This window comes from Camponotus vicinus, unplaced genomic scaffold, assembly GCF_025532165.1.
Source record: "Camponotus vicinus isolate PSW18456_S1 unplaced genomic scaffold, iyCamVici1.0 SCAF_1, whole genome shotgun sequence".
Taxonomy (NCBI): Eukaryota; Metazoa; Arthropoda; class Insecta; order Hymenoptera; family Formicidae; genus Camponotus; species Camponotus vicinus.
The window spans coordinates 35,686,752-35,709,679 of NW_028141945.1; the positions used below are offsets into that span (position 1 = coordinate 35,686,752).

At 28.8% G+C, this 22,928-nt stretch overlaps 2 protein-coding genes across 5 annotated transcripts; one reads left to right on the forward strand and one right to left on the reverse strand.

Moving 5' to 3' along the window:
* The first annotated feature begins 10,109 nt into the window (after window positions 1-10,109).
* Rs1 (Dead-box helicase Rs1) lies at window positions 10,110-14,084 on the forward strand. 2 transcript variants are annotated; one of them, XM_083086366.1, is made up of 14 exons: window positions 10,110-10,194; window positions 10,377-10,440; window positions 10,681-10,863; window positions 10,990-11,080; window positions 11,274-11,419; window positions 11,559-11,864; window positions 12,004-12,131; window positions 12,274-12,471; window positions 12,564-12,708; window positions 12,791-12,972; window positions 13,041-13,369; window positions 13,461-13,703; window positions 13,774-13,855; window positions 13,949-14,084. In XM_083086366.1, exons 1-14 carry the CDS (start codon window positions 10,151-10,153, stop codon window positions 14,037-14,039), a joined length of 2,232 nt encoding a protein of 743 aa, XP_082942492.1. In that variant the 5' UTR covers window positions 10,110-10,150; the 3' UTR covers window positions 14,040-14,084. The 2 variants fall into 2 exon arrangements, with proteins under 2 accessions (XP_082942492.1, XP_082942500.1); XM_083086374.1 differs by having other exon boundaries at window positions 10,187-10,278.
* A 1,609-nt stretch (window positions 14,085-15,693) lies between these two features.
* On the reverse strand, window positions 15,694-22,753 carry Pds5 (cohesin associated factor B pds5). Of its 3 annotated transcripts, none has more exons than XM_083086356.1 (17): window positions 22,432-22,753; window positions 21,389-21,543; window positions 21,096-21,290; window positions 20,894-20,967; window positions 20,471-20,678; window positions 19,869-20,375; window positions 19,483-19,781; window positions 19,014-19,356; window positions 18,751-18,855; window positions 18,196-18,615; window positions 17,747-18,109; window positions 17,420-17,651; window positions 17,037-17,284; window positions 16,658-16,954; window positions 16,422-16,457; window positions 16,257-16,307; window positions 15,694-16,173 (listed from the first exon to the last, which is right to left on the reverse strand). In XM_083086356.1, exons 2-17 carry the CDS (start codon window positions 21,467-21,469, stop codon window positions 16,117-16,119), a joined length of 3,516 nt encoding a protein of 1,171 aa, XP_082942482.1. In that variant the 5' UTR covers window positions 21,470-21,543; window positions 22,432-22,753; the 3' UTR covers window positions 15,694-16,116. The 3 variants fall into 3 exon arrangements, with proteins under 3 accessions (XP_082942482.1, XP_082942471.1, XP_082942476.1); XM_083086345.1 differs by having other exon boundaries at window positions 20,777-20,967; XM_083086350.1 differs by lacking the exon at window positions 16,422-16,457 and having other exon boundaries at window positions 15,697-16,173; window positions 20,777-20,967; window positions 22,432-22,752.
* Between the last annotated feature and the right edge of the window lie 175 nt (window positions 22,754-22,928).

A 22,928-nucleotide genomic window follows, 5' to 3' on the forward strand; every position in this document is an offset into this window, starting at 1 on the left:
ATGCTTTAAATTTTCTCAATTCTTGTTAATTAAACAATATACAATTTAATCGAAAATCGATTAAATTATAGGAATCCAAAATATTAAATAATCGCTTCAATCGTTGCGATTTTTGCGGACAATAATTATTATTTTAATATTTAGAGTCACAAATATATTTCATCCGTGTTACTTTATCGTTCTACTTGACAATGTAAATATAATTTGGATTGTGAGAGAACACGAAGTAAAACAATCGAATTATAGATGCAAATAATTAGCATAACGAAAGGCTCCGTGATAAATTGTTTAATAAATAATCAATTTTAATCAATAAATTGTTTTATAGTATATAAAATATTTCGACAACGAATTATCAATAACATTATGTTCGACTTTGATGACGTAAACAATAGCGTGTTATTGTTTTTTATTGTACGTTACGGTTTTGCTATCATTTATTCGGTGACATTCGAGCAGTAAAGTAACGATGGGAAATGCTTCGTATGTTAATTAATTGTTTAATAAATAATCGTTTAATTAGTCTATAAATTGAAAAACTTCTACAATTTAATATTTTCATGTATAACAGTATATGTTATAGTACGTAAAATATTTCAGCAACGAATTATCGATAACACGATGTTCGACTTTGGCAATATAAACATAGCGCGTTATTGTTAATATGTTACGGCTTTATTATCATTCGCACGGTGACACGCGAGCGATAAAGTAGTGGGGCAAAACGCTTCGCATATTGTCGAATTTTTTTTCTAAACACGATTACGATTAATATCGAAACAATTTGATATAATTACTAATAATTAAAAATAAATTAACTTATGGTAAACGTCATGAACATGTATCGCAAACGATAAATCTTTATCGAATCGCAATCATTAATTACTGCGAATAAAAATTGAAAAAGGGGATACATAAAAGGGGATAAAGAAATTAATTTTATTACGAGCTTTCGATTATTGATGCTTATTATAATAATTTCCCTAACGATACTTATTAGAATTAAATAAATTTCGACCAATGCTTTAAATTTTCTTAATCGGCAATTACTCGTAGAATATTTCAACGACGAATTATAACAATAACATAGTATAAGTCGATCTTGGCGATATAAACAGTATCGCGGTAATGTTTATGACTTACGATCATTCGCACAGTAACCTTGAACAATAAAGTAGTGACGTTTCACATATTATCAAATTCTTCCTTTACATAGTCGACCTAAGCGATATAAACAGTACCGCGATAATGTTTCTGACTTACTATCATTCGCTCAGTAACTTTGAACAATAAAGTAGTGACGTTTCATATATTATCAAATTCTTCCTTTACATAGTCGACCTAAGCGATATAAACAGTACCGCGATAATGTTTCTGACTTACTATCATTCGCTCAGTGGCTCTTAAGCAGTGAGGTAGTGATGTGAAACGTTCCATATATTATCAAATTCTTTCTCTAACCACAATTGCAAGTGCAACGAGGAACTTTTCGTGAATAAGTGTAAGTGCAACAAGGAGTTTAAATGAGTGTAACGAGGATTGAAGTGCCACGAGGAAAAAGCGAAGAAAACAAAAGAAAAAAAGGAGGTCTTGGAAATGGATGGATCAATAAGATATGATGTAAGTGATTAATATTTTAATTATTTATCACATTCATTATTTATTATATTGTTATGTCCCCGCGTCCCATCCCCTTGGATGTATTCGTCACCCGTTGAATTCTTTCGGCGGGAAGTATGTACGTCGACGGAACAAGATCGTTTCCGCGCGCGTTGTCAAGATGTTGTTATAAACAACGACTGTCAGAGAGTCTGAGCTCAGCTGTCAAACTGTGCGGACGCGCGTCTATTATCTGTGATCCGTTTTACGATTATTCTGAATTCTTGTACGTTACTCGTGGTTTATTAAAGTTCTTATACCTTAAACCGTGTTATTATATTTACTGCGCGAACGTCAGTGTGTGCCGATCGAGTGTGTCGCGCGCGTTCGATATATATCGTTCCGCGAACTTAATAATATATAAATTGTTTATCAATAGTATATATTGTTGTATAACGACGATGGTCAGCTGAGTCGAAGAATAGCTGTCAAGCTATCCGAACGCGTTTTACATTACGGATCGTTATCGCGAGTTTTCCCCTGTTATTATTTGTTGTTTGTGTATTCTGTGTTTCTAATTAAAGTTCTTAATTTCCGTTAAGAGTGTCTTATTTTACGCGGTCCGCGAGTGCCCCATTGTGTTGAACGCGCTTCGATATCTCGAAGTCGCCGCCGCGGACGTAACAATATATTCAAAATATACATATTTCTCGTTTCGTTTTATTTCTTTGATTGTGATACAATAGTGATTTTAAATTGTGTAACATATATAATACATATACTTATAAAAAATATTCCATTTTATTTTAAAATAATTAAAACATTTATAAAATGTTTATTAATTAATATTTTCAGATACTTCTTATATTTTACAAAATATTTCATATTAATATTATATATTTATTTAAATACTTCATATATTAAAAAAATAGAAATTTTTTATTTATCATGATTTTTAAAAGTTTATATTTAAGAAATATAAATATAAATTATTTTGTAATTACGCAATTCATAACATTAAAATATATCTATTTAAAAGTAAAAATGTAAAAATTAATTGCCCGCAATAATTAGTTTTAAAATCAATTATTTTGAACATTGCTTTATATAACAGATTTTCTCTTATCTTTTATATTTTTATTTATCGTTTATATTTGCGAATTAAAATTTATATAGTATATTACAAAATAAATTATATATTATAATATATATAAAATTATACATAATATAACCCTCCCATGGGGTACACCTTGTCGCGGTGGGAGGGCTTAGTACTTGGATGGTGCCTTAAAGTTTATTTTAAATTTTCCTATTTATGATAAATCTTAAGGTGCCTGAATGGGAAGCTAAGTACCCTTTCGCGTCGTCGGTGCCGTCAACGTGTCGCGGACGGCGGCGTTTCGTTACCGCGTTTTCGCGTTGTAGTATTCTCGCGTCGTCGCGTTTTCGCGGAACTTTTGGACTTTTTCATATAAAATCCCAATTTCATTTATTGTCACGAGTCTCTACTTTCGATGCCAACTAACTGGGATGTTTCGAGTTTGCACACGTTGTTATGCAACGTACACTCGCGCTTCGTGCTTCGTCAAGTGATTCGGCCCGAATTAGTTAGAACTCGATCGATTGCTCGGAATGGTCGTCAATGGGTCCCTTCTCTTTGCTCGTCTACAGCCACACGCACTGCGTGTGTTAACCCTGTCGAGGAGTCGAGTGGATTCCCCTAGGCACGATTTTCGCTCGGTAAAAGGGATTGCCTCCCCATTTTCTAAATTGCTGAATGTTAGCATTTAAAAAATGTGGGTATCCTCTTCTTTTGCCGTCTACTAGCCTGGTGTAGCATATAGCAACCGCGAGAGGCATAATATGTCCGGGCGGAGCACCTGAAATCGTGCTTAGCGGGTCCAGGTTCGATACGAGATAGGATAATTATGCGCGAAAAAGAGTTGGTGAACTTCATTTTCCTCTATTTCCGTCAATCGTTTCGTCTTCTTTCCGGTTCGGGCCTAGTCTTTGCTCGTTGTATCGTTGCATTCCCGACCTGTTGGCTTGAAGTTGATTCTCGTGAAATGAAATGGGATTTTCGCTCGTACCGAAACCGGGAGTGTCGTACAAAGTATATATATACTAAATATATACATCGCGCGACCAAATTTTTAATCGTACCGAATTAGTGCGGGAGTGGCGTTTAGTATCGCGCGTAAAATAGCGGAAATAGCGATATAAAAATATCGCTCGTGAGTGCGGGAGTGCCGTTAAAAGTATCGCGCGTCAACAACATGAGAGGAGGAGGAGGCCTGGGAGAGGCATCTTGCATCGGCGGAGCAACCTGATGGTGAATATCTATTATTTATATATTAATTGTTATAAATCGTTAACTTGTTATAAACGAACAATAATTCGATCTTATTATTTAAATGAATTAAAGAGAAAGATTTTTATAAAAGTCATATAAAATTTTCTATTTAAAAAACAGTTTCAAAAATTTATAAAATTCTTCCATACGTGTATATCTGCTTATTATTTTACACATCGGATATAAAATTCCGCGCGATAAAATTTTTTTTAAATATTAATTGCATTTTGTGAGCATTATTATAAATCAATTTTATATTTGTATGTTACAGACAACTAGCTTCGATAACAACAACTCCGCTGTTGCGCATCATTGCCGGTGAGTGAAAAAAACTTTTATTTAACTTTAAGGTAACGGATTCATAGAGATTGCAGATGTAGATGTAGATGTAGATTGTAGATTGTAGATAAATCCGTTGCCTTAAAATGGATGAGCTAGGATGGATTAAATTAAATAAATTAAATAAAATAATTAAATTAAATTAATTAAATTAAATTAAATAATTTTAATAAGTTCTTTCGAACTTATGCTTTGCATCTATTGCGAAAATTTATTGAAATATTAATTAAAAAAAGAAGAGATCAAGGAAAGATTTTTTTGTAAAGATTTTGTCTAATTTATTAAATAAAGGACACGCATTAACAATTATCAATTTTGTCAATTTTTGATGCTAATTTATTCTTATAATACGCACTTATCTTCTAATTGCTCATAGCTCATCCATCATAGAATTTGTTTGTAGATATTGTTTTTAAACTTTACTTTAACTGAATATAAAGCCAAATGATTAATTAATTAAATAATTTGTAATATGATAAATACACATATTAATTTTATATTTTATTATAAAATATAATTTATAGAAATTTGTAGTAATTTGGCTTTATTTCAGTTAAAATAAAGTTATATTCAATATTTAACGAATATTTAACGATCGTGAAATCGAACGATCGTTACTAAATGAGCGTAAATATTTTACGCTCTTTTGCCGGTAATTATCCGGCAAAAAAAGGAGTAATTATCTCCTTCTTCGATCTCTGATTAGAGATCGAGAAAGAAAGTGGCCAGGATCAACGAAAGGTAGGTTCAACTGGCCTGAAGAGTACGGTTAGGATACGCGGTTAGGGTACGCGGTTAGGGCACGCGGTTAGGGCACGTGATTAAAATATATACATGATTAGGTGAGATGATGATTAGAGATAGGTTCCTCAAATGTCGAATAATTTTAGTTAATCAGGAAGTAGGGTTGTTAAGGCTATTAAGAAAAACCATTAGAATTCTTCTATTAATATTAATATTAGGGTTGTTAGGGCTCTTAAGATCATTAGAATTCTGTAATAGTAGGATTGTTAGAGCTATTAAAATTATTAGGATCCTTTAATAGTAGAGTTGTTAGGGCTATTAAGAAAGATTCATTCTTTTATTTAATATTCCAATAATCCTAGGCGTAAATTAAAATTATTTTAATTAAGTTGAATTTATTTTTAAAAACGTTGTGAAAATAAATATAACATGTTTTAAAAATAAAAATGTTTTAAAAGTGAAATTTAAGTTATCAAAATTATCTTCAGAAATATTAAAGAAATTGCATAATTATTAACGTTTAAGAAATCTTAACATGTTATATTTTATTTTAAAACTTAAAAATATATGCGTATTATAAATCAAATATAATATTTAATCCAAATGTTAATGCTATCAATATCAAATTATTATATCGATGTTATTAAATATTTGAATAAATCGAATATTATTATTTGATATTGATAGCATCATAAATTTGTAAATTGTAAATTGTAAATTAAAAATAGTTATAATTGTATTTTAATTATAATCTAACATTGATATTTTAATTGTAAAATACAATACAGTTATGACTATAATTATATTATATGAAATTGTATTTACGATTGTAAATTCTTATGTAAATTACACGAAAAATTATCGAAAGTATACGTATAATGATTACATAATAGTAATTAACATATATATAATAGTAATTCATTAAATTAAAGTATTTGTTTCTGTAGTATATATTTTTGGAATATTCATAAAAAAGTAACTGTTTGTATTTTCATGTCAAAGAGTCATTAATAAATTCGGAAAATTTTTATATAAAATGTAAAAATTAGATGCTAAATTAATGATTAAATATAAGCATTATAAAATTTGACGGACTTCGTTACAGAATCGCGAGTCAATTATTATAAATTTAGTGATATGCTTTCCGTTAGCTTCATTTATTTATGAATTTCATATCGCGCGGAACTGAATATTCTTAAAATAAATTATTAAATTATGATTGCGAAAATACCGTGTTCTTTCCGCGTTCTCTTCGCGTCCTTATACAAGATTATCATTTTAACAAAAGAATTTTATCACTGTCCCTCTCGTCAGATAATATTCTTAAATATTGCTAATTAAATATAAAGAAATGTCGAATAAGAGAGTGAAGATTCGATGTGATAAGTCAACGATTATATATTAGCTTCACAAAATTTAACGATTACCTTCGATATTATAGAATCGCGAGTTAATTATTATGAATTTAATAATTTGTTTTTTCAGTTATATTTGTATTTACGAATCTTTTTTTCGTATCGGAAAATATTCATAAATAAATTAATAAATTACCGTTGCGAAAACACCGTGTTTTTCTCGCGTTCTTTTTCGCGTTCTTAGAAGAGATTGTCGTTTTAATAAAAGAGTTATCATTGTTCCTTCCGTTAAATAAACGTTAATGAAAGTTGCGTGGCTCGTACAGCCGAAGAGTCGAAACGATTTTCATCATGGAGAATTATTTCTCACCGGTTCTTGTGAGATCCATTCGCGACGTCTAGTTCGGTGCCCTGTTGAAAATTGGGAATTTTTATTGTAAGATTGAAGGAACTAATCCCAGGTTTTCCTGGCAATTTCCGAAAGCAATGATTTTGATAGTAATTCAACGACGAACGCCATACGCTTCTTTAAAGTCGAATTAATTATTAAAAATAAAAATTAATAATATATATTTAAATGACAGAAATGTATCTTTTCTTTTCTTCGTTAAAAATGTTCTATCATTATTAGGATTGGTATTATTATTGTCTAATGCTAGAAAGATTTAATAGTAGATTAAATATGGATATAGCGTTGTGTATAAATTTTAATTTTTCAAGTAATTTCATATTGTAATTAATTTGTATAATTTTTTTGATAAAAATGGTTACGAACGAATATATTTTTAATTAATATAATTTGTCTCTTTTGAACAATTATTTCTAGGTGCTGGGGATATTAACATTAATTTTTAGTTTTTTTTAAGAAACTATTTGCAGGTACTGGACATCCATCGCCATTTTGAAATATTAGTTTTTAGGTATATACCATTTTATATATATGTATAATAAAATACATGCACAAATTCACGTATCCAAAATATTTTTATAATTTTTAATAATGTTATATATTATATATAAGCGAAATTATACATGAATGTTACATAAAATGTGCGAATACTTAAAAATTTCGAGACAAATCGAATGGGTACCCCTATATCAGTAAGATATTGATTAAAAGAAAAGAAATTATTAATTTAAACGTTATAAAAATAAGAAACTAGAGAATTAATCCAGAATTAATTGTTTAAAATTATTTGATTTATTTTATTTTACATACTGTTTGAATTGAAATTTTTTAAATCTTGCTGATATCGGGTTCGATTCGTCTCGCGCGCGCGAACGGTACCCCAAATTATATGTGTTCGCACATTTAACACAAACTCCAATAATGCATGTATTTTATTATTTATAAATATAATCGTTCATAATCACATTTCAATAAAAAAGATCGTTATATCCATTTAATTTTTAATAAAGATATATATTTCTTAATAATGAAAGAACATATTTTCTGATGTGCATATCAATTTCGTGAATTGAAGATAATGACGAGGGATAATTGTCGTTGATTTATTACTGAAATCATTGCCATCGGGAATAGTCCGGAAGATCCAGGATTCGTTCCCTCCTACAGTGAAGTTCCCGACGTTCAATGGATCACTTAACTTTTCTTCGCAGATTGATCTTGCGAAATCTGATGTAGAAACAAGGTGTTAATCGTTCTCCATTTTTAAGATCGCTCCTCTTTTTATCGGATTACCGGTATGTCACTCACGTATCTGCAATTGAATATTCTGAATATTATATCGATTATATCGATTTATTTATTCATCGCGTTTTATCGCGAATTTTAAATCGCGATTTATCTTATAAAAATTCGCAAGTAAATCGGTCGGTGAATTGCATATTCACAAACATTACAAACCTCAAATGTTTGTCGAAATATTTTCGATTTTCTATATTTACGTGATAATAATTATATCACGCACGTGTCTATTGAGAGCTTTGATTATTATATTATAAAAATTATACGTATCGCGATCAAATATTCCGCATATTATCGACTTATTTATTCGTCGCGTTTTCTCGTGAATTCGAGTCGCGATTTATCTTATAATTTAATCGTTGACTTATACATTGAAGCTTTGTTTATCTTTCCACGTCTTTGAATATTGTTTTTAATAGTTCGTGCAAAATGCTAGTAGTGCAAATATTTTCTTCTATAATTTAAAAGACGATCGATAACTTTATTAATGACTGTTTTAAACGTGATTCTTTACATTATTTAAATCTTATTAAACTCTACAATTATATCGATTATTAGAGGGACTTTGAAAATTATTCGTTCCGTTATTTTCTATTAAACGTGGCCACAACGCGATTTTTAATTATATTTTAAAGCTTATAGAGCTCATTTCATCTTATTCAGTTAATCATGCGCGAAATAGGATATGTCTTTTATTCTCAATCGTGAAATTATAAAGTCGCGTATTAATCGCAAATAAATCGGACAGTGAATTTTATGTTCATAAACAATACGGATCACAAATGTTAGCCAAAATATCTTCGTCTGTCATCATTTGTGTGATAATAATATCGATATTATATCGCACGCGTGTCTATTGATAGTTTCGATTATCATATTATAAAAATTATGCGTATCTTATAATCGCGAATATTCCGATTATTGTCGATTTATTTATTCTTCGCGTTTTCTCGCGAATTTTAAATCGCGATTTATTTAGTAATTTAATTGTTGATTTCGAAGTTTATTCTATCTTTTCATTTTAATCATAAAGGAATATTTCCTTTAATAATCTATACAAAATGCGCCAGTAATGCAAATACTTTCTTTTACAATCAAAGAAACGATCAATAATTTTATTAATGACTCTTTTGATCACGATTATTTACGTTATATAAAACTTATTAAATTCTATTATTGCATATCTATTATTAATAATAAATGGCGCGTAATTAATCTTCGCTGATCAGTCTTGTCTGGACTATGTAAAAATTTTTAGTAAATTTTATATTATACGTATATTTTGGACATTTTCGTGTAATAAATTATCCCATGTAATAAATTATTTTGTATTAAATTTCGAATTATATTTTATATTAAATTTGTATTATATTTTGTCATATATTTTGTAATATGTATTTAGCATAAAAATATTATGCATAAAAATATTATGTTGGTATATAAAAATATATAAAAATAATGTTAGCTATATTAAAATGGAACATATGAATTCTTTATATAATATTTTATATAAAGGAAGAGACTTAAAATATTTTGCAACATCTATATTTTTCGAGTCTTAATTATAAAAACTTTAGAAGAATCAGTGATTAATTTGACAAATTCTATACATGTATTAATAATTAAATTTTTAAATAATTAAAAAAATGATTAATAAATATCAAAGATCAGTTTACTGCTAATTAAGAAGATTTATAGAAATACGGTTAAAAATGTTTTTATCCCACAGCAGGCATTTTGTGTTTTGTAAATAAAAAGATATAAATATGACAATGAATATAGAAAAATATTTATTTCATCTTTGAATATTACAGTATCTTTCGCGATTGAATAATTTATTTATTATCAATTTACATACATAAGTATCTTGTTATACAGCACTGGTGCTACTGGCATTTCGTGCACATAGCACGGAACAAAACCAGAAATTGTGCACATTATATATTACCCTCTGAGAATATTCATGGACACTGGCTTTGTAGTTCATATCCACGTTTTCAATGTCCATAGAGGGAGTATCGCTTTCAGAGCCTGCTTACCTAAAAGCAGGCCATGACATCTCTCAGTCTTCTCTGTGGAAATATCAAATACCACGTGTATGTGTTTTGCTTACACTTTTTATATTCAGATATTCTTCCCTTTCTTTTCTTACCTTTCTCTTCCTTTTCTTCTGAGAACAGGTCTGTCTTATGAATTTATCTATCATTTCAAGTGGAATCTCATTCAAATAGAAATTTTTAGGAATTTCAAAACGAATTAACCTAATTGTACGTTCCAGCATTTTCGAGATGGAATTTGTAGACTCTACAAATTATTCGGAAAGTTCGGACGAAGAAGACGATGTAAGTTGAAATGATTGTATTAAAAAATAATGCATACGTATCTATGTATTAAAAAATATATTATTTAATGATACTTCTTATTTTTATGAATACATTTTTATTTTATCTTAGTTTTTTTAATAGCAAACACTAAACCCATAATAGAATTTCGCTTTTACATTCTTGAGAGGAATATATAATATTAGAATATATAATATTTAAAAAAATAATATTAAATTTTTATTTTTTATTTATTTTTAGTTTCAGCCAAGAAAACAAAGAAAGAAAGGGAGTAAAGACTTTGACAGTAGCTTTCAATTTATAAGCAGTACAGCTGAATATAATCAAGATCCTTGGAATGATTTGAGCAAATATATTAAACGTAAGCCAAAAACAAAATTAGATGATAAAATAAAAAAGATACGAAAGGAATATAATGAGCAGGTATGTAATATTGTCATCTATTTGCAAATTATATATCTGCAAATTATAATGATATGCAATATAAATTATATTATTATTACAATTTGTATAAAGTTATTAGAAGAAATATGTTATTATATTTGTTAGGATGGAATTGAAGATGATTTTATTAAAATTGAGCCAAATACAGATCAGAATGATGATACCATTTCCCTATCTGAAGATGAACTCAAGAAAGGTACATAATTTATTTACATAAATAAAAAAAATTTATAAAAATTATGATTCTCAAAAGACGTTACTTATATGTTTACAAAATATTTAATTATATATATATATATATATATATATATATATATATATATATTTAAAATATTTATATTTCTTTGAGGGAAAAAGAAAGATATTTCTTATTTATTAATTTATTGTAGACACTGTTAAAACCAAGGAAAAGAAAAGGAAGATAAAGAACTCTATCAATAAAGATGATGAAGATACACTTGATTTTGAAGAATATACAGATTCTCAAACATATTCTACATTTTATCAAATGAATTTGTCTAGACCTTTGCTAAAAGTATGTAATGTATATAATAATTAATTAGTAAAGTAATTACTAAAATAATATATACAAAATAATATGTAAAATATATAATAAAACTATAAACTTGATAAAAAAATGTAAAAGATACTGATTAATTTTTAAAAATTTCTAGGCTATAACAGCAATGAATTTTGTACAACCAACTCCTATACAAGCTGCTACTATTCCTGTAGCTTTAATGGGTCGTGATATTTGTGGTTGTGCAGCAACAGGTACTGGCAAGACTGCGGCTTATATGCTCCCAACTTTAGAAAGATTGTTATATAGGCCATTGGATGGCCCTGCTGTTTCACGTGTTCTTGTACTTGTACCTACTAGAGAGTTGGGAGTACAAGTTTATCAAGTAACAAAACAGTTAACTCAATTTACAACAGTAGAAGTTGGTTTATCTGTAGGTGGATTGGATGTGAAAATACAGGTGAGTTATTTTATCTCTTTTGTGTGTGTTAAACTTCTTTTATATATAAATCTTTTAAATAAATTATCTACAATAGATAACATCTAATAAATTATAAACAGATAACATGTCTAATAAATTTACCATTTTTATAATGTAGGAAAGCGTATTGAGAAAAAATCCAGATATTGTAATAGCAACTCCTGGAAGATTAATTGATCATTTAAATAATGCACCTACTTTTTCATTGAACAATATTGAAGTATTAATTCTAGATGAAGCTGATAGGTATAATAATTAATATAAAAATGTATTCTAATACCATACACACACACACACACACATATATCCAATACAATAATATTATTAATTTATTAGATGTAATAAAAAATAATTATACATTTAATCATATATACATATTTTCTTTAAGAATGTTAGATGAATATTTTGCTGAACAAATGAAATACATTGTAAAGCAATGTGCAAGAACCAAACAGACTATCCTTTTCTCTGCTACTATGACAGAGGAAGTCAAGGATTTAGCAGCAGTATCTCTTAACAATCCTGTTAAAATATTTGTGGATAGTAATCAAGATGTAGCCTTTAACTTACGCCAAGAATTTATTCGGTAAATATAAACTCCATCTATATAATTATATTATTTTTCATATTTCTTATAATTACTTTCTCTTCTTTTACCTTCAACAAATATGATTTTAGCATACGTAAGGAAAGAGAAGGAGATCGTGAAGCAATTCTAGCAGCATTAGTTTGTCGAACTTTTCATGACCATACTATGATTTTTGTACAAACAAAAAAACAAGCTCATAGATTGCATATTTTATTGGGATTATTAGGCTTGAAAGTAAATAAATCGATAATATTAATAAAATTAATAATTATTTTTATATATTATTTTTATTTATTTTTTTTTTATACTTAACCAGGTTGGAGAACTTCATGGTAATCTCACACAACCACAGCGATTGGAAAATCTTCAAAAATTTAAAGAGGAAGAAATTGATATTTTATTAGCAACTGATGTTGCTGCAAGAGGTTTAGATATAAGTGGTGTAAAAACTGTAATTAATTTTATGATGCCTGCTACTCTACAACATTATATACACAGGTATAATTTCTAATTAACACAATTCATATATCAGAACTATAACAAAAAATTATTTTTGTAATTGTTAGAGTTGGGAGAACTGCAAGAGCAGGTCGTGGAGGTGTTTCTGTATCATTAGCTGGTGAACAGGAACGTTCCTTAGTGAAGGAAATTATTAAGCAAGCAAAAAATCCTATCAAGAATAGGATAATACCACCTGATATAATAGAAAAATACAATAAGAAATTACAATCACTAGAAGTAGATATAGAAAGAATTTTACAAGAGGAAAAGAATGACAAAGAATTGGCTAAAATAGAGAATCAAGCTAATCGTGTTGAAAAATTACTTAAAGATGAAGATACCAAAGATCAGAGAAGTTGGTTCCAAACTAAAAAGGAAAGAAAGAAAGAAAAAGGTAAATAAGAGAGTTAACACATTTTAATATTACATCCTACTAGCAGTAGTATATAATCACATAACTATTTAAATTTTTTTTATATTTTTAGATAATCTTCGATTAAGTAAAAAACGAGTTAGTAAAAATAAAAAGCATGAAAAGGAATCTTCCAACATAGTAGAAGAAAAAAAGAAGAAAACGCAAAATGAACCTAAAGATACAGCTGAAGATAGAGCTAAAAGAGAATTAGAAAAGATAGCTGCTTATCAAGCGCGATTAGCTAAAAAGAGTAATAAGCAAAAGAAGATTAGAGTAGTTATGGATGAATATAATCGTGACTTTACTAAAAAGGGTATAGTTTTGTATATACATTATTTTATAATATTGAAAGAATTTTTTTTTCTAACAAATTATTACTTCAGGATCATTGAAACGATCACGATCATCCTTTGCCACTGATTTAACGGACACGAGCAAAAAAGGTGTTAAAAGAATACGATATGAGTGAGTACATTTTTTTATCAAAATCGAAAGCTAAGAGAAAATAAAGATATTTCTATTTAAATATGATATATTAATCTTTATTATATATTTTAGGGCAAATATTAAGAAAAAACAAAATACATTGAAGACACAACAAAAAAATGTAGCAAAAAAAGGCCAAAAAAAATTTCCTAAAAAACGTTAATTTTATAATGTAACATAATTCTATAATTAAATACATGACACATTATTTGATTTGTTTTATTACAGAATGATTATACAATTACGCCATACGTCTCACAGATTGATAGATGAATAGCACTGATTGATCGTTTAATCAGATTATGTATACTTTTCATACTTTATAATCTGTTTGAAAAAATTGCAGTACTATGCAGAAAAATAATCGTATACTTGCAAAGATATTTCAATAGAATCAGTATAGTAGATAAAGATTTGCTAATAGAAATACATATCTAATGCAAAAATATGAAAAAATATATATAAGTGACAATGTAAAAAAAAATTAGAGATATTAAATAATTAAATATTTCTATGTTTTCACAAATATGAAAAATTACGTAATGGTTGAACATTGCATTGTACTGTAATTTCTATGAAAAGGTAATAGATATATGTTAATTCTATAATTATTAATATGATTTCAATCATTCATCATCATTCATGAATTCGTTCACAATTTTCAGTCATCTTTAGATCTAATGTAGTTGAATGCTTAAGTTTAATAATTCTAGTATTGAGAACATAAATTTTCTCAAAACCTAGGCCCACTTAGTTTAAACTTCATACTCAAAAATTTTTTTCTATTTGAATATTTAAAATATTTAATAAATAAAATCGAAACACTTACGTTCTTTTTACACATATCTTTCGTAAAAATTGCATGTACTATGTTAATATAAATTAAGGTATTACACAATAATAGTTTGCAATCGATATAATTTTAATTTTATGTTTATTTATAAATACAAAAGTTGAAGGTTTTCGCACAAGTACTCGCAATATTCATTTTTTCATTATTACACATGTAGATCATACTTAATGTGTGTCAATTATAATAATCACGACTAAAATGTGGCGATAATCGTATTGTTAAAAACCAACAACTTTAGATCACAAAGCCAATAAACACACAACTTCTTATTTAATATATATTGTTTATACGCAACAAAACTATAGTATTTTTTTCTGTTGTTTATAAAGTGACAATATATTTGATATATATTTCTTTTGCAGAAAATGGATTTCTTGTATTTATTTATTAATAATGTTGTGACAATATTATTTATATATACTTGCTGTTTAAACTGAATACTATTTTTCAAGCAAAACAATGTCATAATTAGATGTTTGCAAAGTAGAAAGAAACAAAGAACTATCTTTTATTTCATAGTGTAAAAGTGAACGTCAAATGCGAAATAAGAAAGAGTACATCAAGAAATACATTCTATAATTTACAAAAAGATTTCATGTTTACAGCATTTCCTCGTTAATAAAAAAGATTGTTTTGAATTAATCTTTGATCTATTAATGAAATAAATGAGAGAGAAAACAAATATTTTTTGGTATCAAGCATTGCCATGTCAAAAAATGTTTAAATAAGTTTGAAATGTCATATAAAAAAAAAGAAAGAGAGGGATGACTTTCTTTCTGTTAATAAATTTTTTTGGAGGAAATACTGTACATAATTATTTAAAAGAACTATTCTATCATAATATGTATGCGTATATATATATGTATGTATGTATGTATGTATATATATATATATATATATATATATATATATATATATATATATATACACATATACATACATACATACATATATACATACATACATACATATATTTATGTATATATATATATCATATGAACATGTTTCTGTGATTTGAAAAACTAACGGAAAGCCAATATATAATTCGTTATTGTGTTATCAATGCCAAATAAATTTATGAATTCGTATTTACTATGAAGAATTGATAACATTTTCGTTCTTCTTTTGTTTTTCTTTACTCACAAGTTGTAAGTCCAAAGAGTTCTTTGCATTGTAAGCCTGACATTAATGTGTCATAATCTTAATATCTTACACTCTAAAGATACACGAACGACTTAGGTTTATTAATTGTTATACATAACCAAAATATTCTGTTTTCTAATTTATAAAGTATATTTTAGATCCTTTAATTTTTTTTCCTTATTCTCACATTCTCTTTAAGTCTTTCCCCATCCCAATGTTCCCCGGATATAGTCCAATCACTGAATTATTTATTTACTTTATCCGATTCTCTTAATGCCCTCTTTGCCGGTGGTTCCTCGATCTAAAAATAATTGTGAAAGATAAAATCAGACATTTTGTCACTATTTTAAAAAAATTTCGCTTTTTTAAGGCAAATCAACTTACTTCTTCTTCCAAGCCAGGTAATTGAATTCTGGTTTCTGATGCTTCAGCAGGCTGCAAATAAATTTATTTAAATAATCAAGCATATTCACTATATATAAATACTAGTGTATTTGAAAAAAAGTCTTCCTAAGAGCATATATTATTCTAACATTGCATCTAAGTTACCTGTGCATCGATACATTCCATTTCTCCAATTTGCAGCTTGAAATTATTAAAATTATACATATCCAAAGAATTAAATACGTGATATTTCACAATTTTTTAATCTACTATATATCATCATTTGATGAATTTAAATATTGATTTATATTTATATTATATATTATATTTAATTATGTTAAATTGAGTAAACTAAATAGTCTCAATAAGCAATCACAGAATTATTCTAAAAATTATCTTACCCTTGCATCTGTTTCATTAGGTCCAATGCCCACTTCTTTCTGTTGTTTAGATTTAGTTCTGCGTTGTGGTTTCTCATTGACTGTATGTGTATTATGGAATGATCCCTTTCCTTTTGGATTCGTCATATTCACTTGCATTTCCGCGGGTAAATAATTCTTAGTATTAGCCACCATATCGTCTACTCGTTTGAAGTACATCGTAGGTATTCGTGTTTCGCTTGGAAACTCCTTCATGTCGAAGTTGGTAGTTTTTGTGTATATTACATTCATTGCCAAGTCACAAACGGCCCACAATTTCTATATATGCGTATAAAAGTAAAAATTAATTTACCGATAAGCTTTTATTGAAAAAAAGAATCTCAACATTTATGATAATTACATAATTCATTTCGTTGTTGTCAGGTTTGAGCGCGTCCTTATGACTTTTCATGCGTTCCACGAGGTTTTTATAAAATCCATAACAATAATATTCGTTCTTTGTAATGAGGGGCTCCAAAATGAACCAGAGACACTGTTGAATAACTTTTAATTGGCTGACCATTATGTAACTCGTGAATTCGGGATCATGTGCAAGAATAGGTACCGCAAAAACTAGCATGTAATCTGGCAAAATATGAGGCAGTTGACCTATAAAATTGTGAAATAACAAAAATTTTTAGAATGAAATATAATAGTAAAAACAATTATTATTATTATTATGAAATAGTAAAAACGATACTATTATAATTTATTTCAACTATCCCTTACTATTCAATCTCTTACCCATAGCTCGCTCGACGGTACCCAATGAAAGTGTCTTCACATAATCCCTTCTTTTATTTATGTCTGTTTGCATATATGTCTTCATAACACACTTTAACCTTTTGTCTTGTTCTTTGCCGGCCAAAGCATAATATCCCATGAAATCCAGTGGTAAACACTTGTTTGGAATTCCTCTTCCAAGACCTTTGTGCAATTTACCACCAAAAGCTTCTCTGACTTGAGGAACTTCATCCTATACATCAAATAAATACAATTAAATAAATTTTATCAATTATGATTAAAATGTTTTTTATTAAATGTAAAAAAATATATTTGTATCAAACGTACCACCATGAGTTGTGAAAGATTGTAGAATTGTTCTGCAGTAAACTGATCTCCGACGCCTTTTTGCTCACATATTTTCAACATTGAACAACCCGCTTGCAATCGTAACCAACTCATTTCAGCTTTGCTTAGCCGTCCTTGCGACAATAGATCTCCTTTGTTTACCATAAAGGCATTCAGCATCCTGAATGTCTTCTGCGCCGATAACACGTCACTTTTTAATCCTAACAGCCAACGCGCCATGCATTTCAAGCCTTCCAATCTGCATCGTGTTTCTTCAGGTAATTGATCCTCTCTGCACCAATCTCCCTCAATAGTCTCGGAAGTTTGCTCGCTGCTTTCCTTCACTAATAATTCTTTAACTATCTGTAGAAATGAAGATTGTGTCTCTTATGTAACAATTGTGTAAAGCATTCAGAAATTCGTTAATACAATACTTTGTTTTCACTTACTTTCCTGGAAACCATATTTTTTATTTGTATTTGATATTTGTCTGGCAAATTATATGCTATGTGACCTAACGTGACTATAGACGTTCGATAATATTCCGATGTCGGTGTTAGTGTATTCTTAATTCTCTCGATGATCTCGGGGAAGATGGTGTCGTGAATATTGGTCATGTTAACGAATAAACACCTCACGGCCTGTTTTGCCTGCTTTGGTGTTCCCGTTTCCGCGAAGTTCTTGCATATTGGCACCATAAGATTCATGATATCCGGTGCTACATCGCATAAAGGTTTGTATTTTCCCAAAAACGTGAAGATGGACAGAACTAGTGGTGCAACCATTTCGTCTTCTAACTCGAGCAAATTGACCAGTTGCATTAAGATATCGTTATGTAAGAAATGTGGGCCAAATACAAATGACAACATCTAAAATATTTCGAATAATGTATACCTCTAATTATAAAATATTATAAGTTTAATTTATTACAAATTTGTGTAATTTATTACAAATTTGAATTTATTTATAAATATTTAGATTTAAGAATATAAAATTCAATTTACCACTAATAATCTTAATCCTTTTTCGCCGGCATTATTTGGATTAAGGCCGACCTCTTCTATCACGTTACCTCCTTTCAAACAATCTAAGACATATCCTATCAAAACCTAAAAAAATTTATATACATATACATATATATTCATACATCTTAAATATATATATATATATATATATATATATATATATATATATATGAATAGTATATGTTAAATGTTTCTTCATAAATAAAAAAATATAAAAAAATTTTCGAAAATAAAATACCTACCCTAATTGCCTCTTCATCAATCATAACAGAGCTTACTCTTTCGAGTAGCATCTTAATCGTGTTGTAATATAGATTAGTCATAACAGGCTGTCCTAATTTTTTGAGGACTTTGGTTATTGTTTCTGCACATTCTTTACAGGAGACATTCGGTTGTACGATCGTCTCCATTTCCTGTAATAATCTAGCATCTTTTTTCATGTGATTGCTAAACTTTTGAAGAAATTCTTGCACTTTCATAGGATCTGGCAAAAAGCGTGATATCTGATGAATCTTTGTTACTAATTCGTTTTTAGCATCTGTTTTCTTCACAATGTCTATCCATTCGACTACTGCTCTTCGCACACTAAATATATACATAATCCATTTGTATCGAAATGTAAAAATGTTTTTGTAATCGTATATAAATTGAAATAATTAATGTATAAATTGAAATAATTAATGTATGAAATAATTAATATATAACACATACGCAAGCTGATGCTTTTGAAGTTCCACGAAAGCTTTAGAAGCATGATCATCAATTGTACCTAAGAGATGGTACAATTTCTTCATTCTTTCTTCAGCTGGTAGTTGATAAGGTACTAAACATGTATTTAGCAGCCTTTCCACTAACAATCTGTCTTCCATCCCTGCCATATAATAACCATGTAATATTTTATCTTTTATCCAAATAACTGCTTTCTTTGTTGCCTGTGGCACATCTGCATCATTTAGATGTTTCTTGTATATCATAGCTAAACCAGACATCGCCTCTTTTCGTATTTTAAACTAGAAATATAATCATTAGTAAGTTCAAGCCATAAGTTGTAACATTTGATTCTAAACTTAAACAATTTCATGAATTTAATATTTTACCTTTTTGTCTAATGTTCTTTCTTTGACAAATTCCAATAAATCCTCACTATCTGATACGACTTCGAAATCTCGTCTGGCAGTTGTTACAATAGCCATCACGACTTCGTAACGAACACTTTCATCAGCGTCGTGTTGCCTTAATTTCAAAGTATCTGTGATATCCTTCCTCAATTCAGGATGATTTAACAAAAAATGCATTGAATACTGTACACATTTAATACGAATGGACACGCTAATATCGTTAAATCGTCCTAGAAATGCTCTCCACAATTGTGTATGCTGCACAGCCAATTGCGAACCCTTTTCAGAGAACATTCTTGCTAGCAATGCTACAGCACCTAATCTTTCAGTCTCGGAGGAAGATTTCAATTTGCATTCTAATTGTGGGAGGACGGACAACAAGACACTCGGACATATGTGATTCAACTCATAAATCAGATCATACACCTTTTTGCAAATCTGCAAACTTTTTTCCTCCTTACCCAATATCAAGACATGATTGAAAAACTGTAAAATACATAACATATGTTTAATATATTACATGTTTCTAATGTGTACATTCGTTTCTTGTGACAGAAATCTTTCACATTCTTATTACTTACTGCTTGAATATATGGTTCTAATGTATCACTACATTTAATCACCAGCTCTTTAGCAAGCAAATATGCATTTTTTTTCTGTGTTTTGTTTGGCTCTACAATATTCATGAGTATAATATCTAAAAGTTCATTACTGACAATATCTGATTCAGTAATAAGTGGGCATAAGACATCCAGCATAAAGCTTTTAACTTTACCAGAATGTTCATCACTAAAACAGATTGCATTGACCACATTAAACAAATTGATTACATTATATTGCAGAAATTTAACAGTGATTTAATTTTTTTCGTTTTCAGATGTACTCACTTTACAATTCTGAACATGAGAGAAAATAATGCGCAAAAAATTTCTTGGCAATCCTCCAACTCAAAGCACATATTAAATGATTTGACATAAGCTAAATTTTCAAGTAAGTAGAAGTACCTCTTAAAAGCAGGATCTTTAGGATCTTTTAAACCTGCCAGTTGTTTAATAAGAAATAGGAATATTGTCTTGACCTAAAAATTTATATTAAAAACAACAATATTAAACTGCTTTATACAGCATAATTAGTATTTATTAATTTACTTGACATAAATATAATAAAAATTATTCTTGACATATTGCTATTAATGTATATTTTTACCTGATCAGCATCTTTGTAAGGAGCCTCTGGTGCATAAACTCTTAAGACGTCTGCAATGCAGCAAGCAATTAATAATTGTACATCTTTACTCTGATGCATTAGAAAGTGCTCTTCTGCCAAATGTAGCGCAAGTGGAATATATTGTTGGTACATTCCTTCATCTTGTCCCATAGCTTGTAATGTATGGGCTAATGTCTATACAGTTATTATATTTTAATATAATATTTTTTTGTATATAAATAAATATATATATATTGTTTACTATAGCAGCACTAGATGTGATATAATTATACCTTGAGTCTCCTGATTAATTCATCTGGGCCTAAATCTTCACTAACTGATCTACACCCTGCTGGATATACTATTTCTGACATGATGGTTACTTGGTTAACCAATCAAATGTAACAAGCACTTTATTTTTAATGTATTCTAAAACACGGTCCAAATTCTGCAATATAATGATATTTATATAACATTTGATACAATATATAATTAAAAAGATTTAAAACATGATTAATATTTTTAATGATTTTATGTTTCCTTTGCATGGCCTATATTAAATAATATATACTAATATCTTATCCCTTATGTATGTTCTTCTGAAAGTATATAATTATGTTTCAGAAAATGTAACATATGCATAATATTTAAAGGAAAAAGTAGGTAAAATTTATATAAATTTATATAAGATCACCAAAAACTTTACATTATATTTTAAACAGCATTTTTCTATACATGCTATAGCACGATTTTTTTATATACTATTTATAATACATCTTAAATTACATCTCTGTATTATAAATATTACTGTAAGGTATATTTTTATGTAATACTTTAAATACAAAATTGTGGCAAAGAAAGGAATTGTGCATTTTAATACAAGAATCAATCAATATAATAATGAATAACTATTAGACTAAATATTAGATATTATAACAATTAGTGCAAATACTATCAATCTTTCAAATCGTGCAATTCTCTATACATCTTTTAATGTATTTTATACAAGATTTTAAGAAAAAATTCTTTATTTAATAAATATGTGAGTGAAAATATTATTAAAGAAAAATACATATTAAATTCAATGTCATATTAATACATTAACAGGTGTACTATTGCTAGAAAAAAACCTTTTTCTTTTTTTTTTTTTCAGAACGCTCCCAAATCAAAAAAGTTAGCCATTTGATTTCGAGGTTATGTGCATTCGCCGTGCACGTATACAAGCCACGACGTAAACAAGAAACGAGCGTAACAAAATTCGTGAGAAGTTCCGGGAGACGAAAATGTCGCGGCGGAAAATGGAATAAGCGGTATTATTAATACGATTAAACATTACCTGGAGATATGCATAGGCCTGTGACACTCAAAATATCAATAAAGCAAATATATCCGACGAGGGGAACTCACTCCACAGTAGATCGCTTCTCTCAGAGAGTTCACTGTCCGGGCGAACAAGTCACCAATTTTCGACTTCTTAATTTACTATGTGTGCATGCATCGCCTGCGACATAACTTGCGCGATTTTCTCGAAACACTTGGCATGGTCAGAACGACTGAAAATGTCAGCGGGGAAACAGTGGCGGAATCGGTTTCAATACGCGGTTAAGCGTGTCAAAGGACGCGAATTCGTTCGTCTGAAGTTGCCGACCACGGAGATGCGATGCGTCGCTACATCACCAAACTTGCGTTCGAAAATACTCGCCGAACTAGAACAGCATCTGATTGACCAATCAGGGTGAAAGAGGCGACAATTTCTCTGTCTCGATTGGTCAATCGTAACGCTACTGCATCTGACAAGTATGTTTTCGAACACAACACGGTCTGAATTGACTC